Genomic DNA, 6,256 nt, shown 5'->3' with positions numbered 1-6,256 from the left:
AATCACCATCACCAGTCTGCGATGCTGAACCAGTCTTTTGGCAGGAGTTATACTGGGACCGTGGGAGGGCAGAGTTCGGCTATTCTGGGTGGTTTGTCGTCGCCTTCCCAGCAATCGGTCAGAGCAGGGATTTGTAATTTATTCAGGGGTGTCGGCAATAGCTCGCCTACTCTTTGCAAAAGACACAGTAGGATCTTTAACATCCACCGACGACCAGTGCTCATAAACCAGGGGTACAGCCTCGTCCATCCGGAACGCACTGGAGTGGTGCTCCGGCACGTCAATCCATCGGAGGCGGAGCTTAGCTACGCGACAGTTAAAATAAACAAATAATACTAAACACCCACGTTCGTGATTGGTTGACTTTTTGTGCTTTGTGTGTTTGCATGGCCAAATAATAGAAGGGATTAAACCTTGGATATGTCGATACGTTGGAAACTGTTTCGGGAGCGATGTTATAACAATACAAGTAAATATAGGTAAACACAGACCTGGATTAATTGCTGCACACAACAAGGTCTGGAAACGAGACGAACCTTCCAACCATTTTATATCCGGATTCTATGAATTTTTTTTCGTTACAAAAAGTATTTACAATTTGGAAGACGTGACGGCATTGAAAAGTTTGGATGCCGACGATTAGTTAAAGTCTGTATGGATGAGTGATGTGACTGTTCTTGTGAAGTTTGTGTGTTTCGGTGGTTATTATCTCCATAATTTGGGGTTTAGAAGGTGGAACGGAGTCCTCCCAGGACTCGAAGTATCCACCGCCGTCCGATTCGGTGAAGAATCGCGATTCATGGGATAAGAATCGCGATTCATGGGATAAGTTGTGAAGTTGTTGTTCTCAGAATTTTGTTCCAAGTGCTCTTTACATCTGACACCAAAGGTGGATGGAGGTTAGGTTTTCATCCCTGTCTGTTTGTTTCCGTTTGTGAACAAAATATCTCAAAACGTTGTGGACGGATTCGGACGAAACTTGGTGCAGATGTGTGTGTGACGAGGAAGAATCGATTCGATTTTGGTGAGGATCCGGATCCAGCTAGTGGAATGTTTTAAGTGATTCTTCACCATTGAGTGATATGACCAATCAGGTGGAGGTGGATGCTGTCGCGTCCCTGAGCCCCGTACATCCTCCAACTATAGTTTACTTGTGGTAATGTTTCCAGGAATGGTTTTTAAGATATCTGTAAGATTCTTCTTCATCATTCCCGTTCCTCCAATTATCTCTGGTACAATTTCGGTGTTCTTCAGCTTCCAGGATCCTTTCACCTCATTCTTGAGGTCTTAATTTTTATTTTTTATTTTTTTTGTTTACAGAATCGAGGCTCGTGAAAGAGCTAACATTTATTTCACAAACAAATCAACCAGACAAACAAAATATACAAAAAGAGGGAGCGGAAGACAAGATGGGGAGAGAAGGGGAAGCACACAACCATAACATTTGAGTGCAGGGAGATGTGTGGGAGGGAGAGGGCTTGGGGGCAGGAGGCGTGGGAAGGGGAGGGGGAACTCCTGACCGCCCGAATTTCTGCATTATTTAGGCCAAAATCGCTGATGTGTGCATGTTCCGTACTTGAATGTATCTTTTGCTTATCATGGTAAAATGTGCGTCGCTGTCGTCGACACATGTCCTCCAGCTTCACGTCATTCGATTCCGATGGAGGACGCGCACGATCATAATGAATGGCTGCCTCTATCAGCCCTGCACGCAAAACACCACAGTGACATTTTGTTACAGGATCGAGATTTGAACCTTCGTTAGATTGCTCAAAGGGTGACGGACGATGACGTGACCTCTATGTTTTTCTGCCATCCAGGTTGTCATTGCAGCGATATTTATTATAAGCGGAGAATTCCAAACTATGTAGCTCGTTCGGGCGGTGTATAAGACTGGTGTAAACCGAACGGTGTAACTTGATATATTAATTTTTAATAGCAAGCTCGTTTCCATTTATGATAAATATTCTCTTCTCTCTTTTTTTTCCCAGGACATTTTAATAAACAATCTGTTCGTTTTTTCCCGTTCGTGAGAAATCCGAAGGTCGACTCCAGTGATTGGTTGAAGGTGTTTATATCGTGGAAATATGTTCAGCCTGAGTTCATGGAACTTGTGTCGCCGGTTTGTGGGTCTTGTCCCCAAACGGCTCGTCGGCCATATTGTCCATCACAGTTCTGGGCCGTTTCAGCACAAGCAGGAGATCGTGACCCCGCTAAAAACGACGATGGAGTGCGAACGAAGAGGTGAGGCAGGTGGACCAAACGTCCAACCGGTGGACCGTGCACACCATGTTACATCGTTGCCCGACGTTCACCACGATCGTCAAAATGGTCGGTTCTTCATCCGTCTGGAAGGTAAACAAAACGGAGAACTCGAACGATACTAGGTAGAGCGCATACTTCCAACAGGTTGAACAGTTTACCTTTTTGAACACTCACTCACCTCGTCAACACAAAGTAAAAAGTAACTTTTCAAAGTAATAATAATAATAATACATTTATTTTATATAGCGCTTTTCAGGAAGCCCAAAGACGCTTTGACAGAGTACAAAAAACAAGTGCAAAAAGACAAAAATCAATAGGTAAATAATCAAAGCAAAAGGAAGGAGAAGAGATAGTCAGGGGTTAAATGCTGTGGGTTAAATGTTGAATGCAGTGTTGAACAGGTGGGTCTTGAGTGATGTTTTGAATGTGGTGAGTGAGGAGGAGTCTCTGATGGTGTGAGGTAGTGAGTTCCAGAGGGTGGGAGCAGCGATGGAGAAGGCCCTGTCCCCTGAGGATCTGAATTTGGTCCGGATGGGGGGGATCAGGAGGTTGGTACCAGCAGAGCGGAGGTTGCGGGTGGGAGTGTGTCTGGAGAGGAGGTCATACAGGTAGGATGGGGCCAGGTTATGGAGGGCTTTGTAGGTCAAGAGGAGGATTTTGTACTGGATTCTCTGGGGGATGGGGAGCCAGTGAAGCTTGTAAAGGACGGGGGTGATGTGGTCACGGGTCCGGGAATGGGTGAGTAGACGGGCAGCGGAGGTCTGAATGTATTGGAGTTTATTGGTGATTATTGAGGGTGAACCAAAGAGGAGGCTGTTGCAGTAGTCCAGACGGGAGGTGATGAAGGCGTGGATGAGGGTTTCTGCAGCCGTGGAGGAGAGGATGGACGGAGACGGGCGATGTTTATCAGGTGAAAGAAGGCTGTCTTTGTGATCTGTAAATGTTAAGTAAACACAGTAAATGTTTTTCACACTCAATTCCCACCACTCAATTCGACCCTCATGCGTCTGACAAAATACATTCAAAACGGCTATTCGAATGTATTGTCGTGTCAGCCCTGTGGTGAAGACCTCAGGGTGACGAATAACTGAACGAGCTTTTAACTCCGAGGCGTACAAGCCGAACCTGGCGGGATTATCTCTTTGGCGCACGCAGGGGAGAACCCGAGGCCATGCAAAAGTAAAATGCAGAAATAATTGGTTTCTTAGAATCGTGCCAGGGAACAAGGAAAAGTAAAGTCAACTAAAATTCCTAAATGAGGATCCCTCCACACGCAGATTTGTAAAACAGACAAGGGAAAACGAAAGTAAAAATATATGTCGGATATCGTGTAGCCACTTAGCTTCGGTCTGAACGAGGGTTTGGTGAGGTTCACAGGTCCCGTGTGACCGCGGGAAAACACGCGTTGGTGCGGAGTTGCGTCCACAGCCAGCCGCTGGTGCGAGGCAAACAGGCAAGAGCTCTTCCCTGTTCATGCCCTCAATGGGTCCTTCACGTTCGGCTGCACCGAGCTCAGACCATCTCTTAGCCGAACACCGCACGGAGCGCAGCACGATCGCGTCTTCGTTTGTCGGCGACCAGGCAAGAAGAGACGAAGAGCAAGCGACCAGGCAAGAGAGACCACCCAGACCAAAACCAGAACAAAGAGAGAGCGATTCAGGTGGAATCTTCGTGCTTTTCCTCTCCTGTCCAACCTGCCTGACATCACATCACCAATTGCCGAGCGCAATTCAATCACCCCATCATTCCTCAACCACTCACAAAGCTCGGGGCGTGGTTTCCTTTTACACCTAGTTTTGTTGCGCCAAGTCCTTCATCGAGAAGGTTCACGTGACGTCAGTTGTAGGAGGGGTGGGGTTTAGTCCTATCGAGCAGCTGTGGGGTTTTTGTTAGCCCTGCCGGTGTTGTGGGTGAATGGAGCATTCGTGGCATGGCTTTTTGATGAATATAAAAATGAAGGGCAAAATTACAAGAGGCCTTTACACACAGGGGAATTATTACCCATAATCCTGAGCTAAACAACACAACTCCACTCCTCCGTGTGGAGACACAAACGCTCTTACCCGGACAGTCGGCCTAACTTAATTTACATCGAGGTGTGTGCTTCTTCGCGACACCTGGAGCATGCTAATCGACACATTCTTAATTTCATTGGGTATTTCATCCATACCCCAAAAACATAACAGTATTTTTGCCAATAAAACGCCGAGATCCGTCCGATTTTCTCACCCCTTGCTGCAGCCAAGGATTAAATCATCTTTGCGATTACAAAAAATGAAATTAGATAGTGAATTAGAGTCGAGATGTTGTGGGGGAGTCTGAATGGACTTCGTAATACAGGCCATGATTTCATTTAAAATGCATTTTTGTCTAAAGACGTTAAGTTTCATCCAACTTTCTTCCCGTTCTTTGCAACAGAGTCTTAAAGCATCTTAGCGACTATGAAACATGAAATGAGATATCAAATTAGAGCTTAGATAAAGCTGTGACAATCAGAAAGTGTAATCCTTACAAAAGAGGCTGATGAGGCCTCAGAACTATTTGGAGCAAACAAAATGGTGGAGATTTGATTTTGAAGCCTGTCCCTGAAGGACGGACTGACGGACAGACTGGAGGAGAGTGTTAGATTGTACATAGAAATAGAATAGATATAGTTATGCTTTTATAGATGAAACACTTAAAGTTCAACACATCAGTAATGTGGATTAATTTCTTTTTCTGTGCCCATAACGTTCACCCTTGTTTGAAATGTCTTATCAGGGTCCAGTGATCCGGCAGTGCTGCTCTATGACCACATTGGAGAACGAACCATCAACCTGCATCACACAGAGGTTCCGAAAAGCTTCCGTAACCAGGGATTAGCAAAACATCTCACCATGGTACAAATGCTCAACCAATATATTAATTTTCATTTTAAAAAAATCTTAAGTGTTGTCTATGTATCACATGCTTCCATACTTCTTGTCTCTTTGTGGGTCCAGGCAGCCTTGGACTTTATGGTGGAGGAAGACCTCAAAGCTAAAGTGACCTGCTCGTACATCCAGAAATATATCAAGGCTCACCCACTTCCTCAATACATGGAGAAGCTACAAGATTATCACTCCTGGTTTTAATCCACATTCCAAACTGTCTTCAGATATCCAATGGATCTCGACCGTTTCATTTCACCAACACGATGGCAGAGACAATGGGGTCACCGTCGATTAACTGAGGCTATTCACGTTGATTCAAGTTAGCAAACTAAGGTGCGATGGGAATGTGATAGCTACACTGCCGACAACTTTGTAACAAATGTAATTTTCATACCATGATCGTCTGCAAAGTTTTATCATCGCTCACTAGTAGTTAGGAAATGTACTTATTTGAAATGCTTGGAACTTCTCACAATGAAGCTCCATCTCAAAGGCGGGAAATCTATGCAAGTTGAAACACCATGAATGAATTGCAGAGCCAACGAAATGTGCAATGTTTGCTTGCTTGCGGACTGGAACGCCTAATCACATGTACTGTACGAGCGGGCCATTCTTGGCCTAGCCGGCTTTGTAGATTGCACCAAAAAAAATCAAATACATGTCGTCACACTTTTTTTCCCCCTTTTTTAAAATTCCATTACATTATGAAGATAAAGGAAGAGATTTGTAATAGCAGCTACCATCAACGGTGGCGCTCTATCTGCCATACACACATATGTATATAGTCTATATATATTGACTATATATATATATGTCTATATATATATATATATATTGTTACAGACGCGGCTTTTAGATGTTATATTGACCGAGCGGTGGTGTATTTAACCGCGTCCGAACAGTTACTCCCCGATTAAAACCCGATTCCACCCGACGTTGACCAGATCGCCCCACAGATATTCAATCGGGAAATCTCTAAAGCGACCGAAAGAGAAGGAAAAAGAAGAAGAAGAATACGGAGGAAGAACAGATTTATTATACACACACAGCAATGGATGGAAGAAGCAGTAACACAGCGA

The 6,256-nt window shown here is 44.6% G+C and overlaps 1 protein-coding gene across 2 annotated transcripts; it reads left to right on the top strand.

Annotated features, from left to right (window-relative positions):
* The first annotated feature begins 2,039 nt into the window (after window positions 1-2,039).
* LOC137426783 (protein NATD1) lies at window positions 2,040-5,851 on the top strand. Of its 2 annotated transcripts, none has more exons than XM_068115661.2 (3): window positions 2,040-2,355; window positions 5,026-5,144; window positions 5,247-5,851. In XM_068115661.2, the coding sequence occupies exons 1-3, from the start codon at window positions 2,088-2,090 to the stop codon at window positions 5,376-5,378; spliced, it is 519 nt and encodes a 172-aa protein (XP_067971762.1). In that variant the 5' UTR covers window positions 2,040-2,087; the 3' UTR covers window positions 5,379-5,851. The 2 variants fall into 2 exon arrangements, with proteins under 2 accessions (XP_067971762.1, XP_067971764.1); XM_068115663.2 differs by having other exon boundaries at window positions 2,049-2,244.
* Window positions 5,852-6,256: the final 405 nt, after the last annotated feature.

Source organism: Myxine glutinosa, chromosome 5 (genome assembly GCF_964187855.1).
Source record: "Myxine glutinosa chromosome 5, kmMyxGlut1.1, whole genome shotgun sequence".
In the NCBI taxonomy this organism is placed as follows: Eukaryota; Metazoa; Chordata; class Myxini; order Myxiniformes; family Myxinidae; genus Myxine; species Myxine glutinosa.
This window is presented reverse-complemented; position numbering and strand designations above follow the sequence as displayed.

Excerpts from the sequence above, each read along its gene's own strand:
- LOC137426783 (XM_068115661.2), top strand. The coding sequence starts at position 2,088 with ATGTTCAGCCTGAGTTCATGGAACTTGTGTCGCCGGTTTGTGGGTCTT. Across the intron at positions 2,356-5,025 it reads GTTCTTCATCCGTCTGGAAG|GGTCCAGTGATCCGGCAGTG; the intron begins GTAAACAAAACG and ends ATGTCTTATCAG. Across the intron at positions 5,145-5,246 it reads TAGCAAAACATCTCACCATG|GCAGCCTTGGACTTTATGGT; the intron begins GTACAAATGCTC and ends TTGTGGGTCCAG.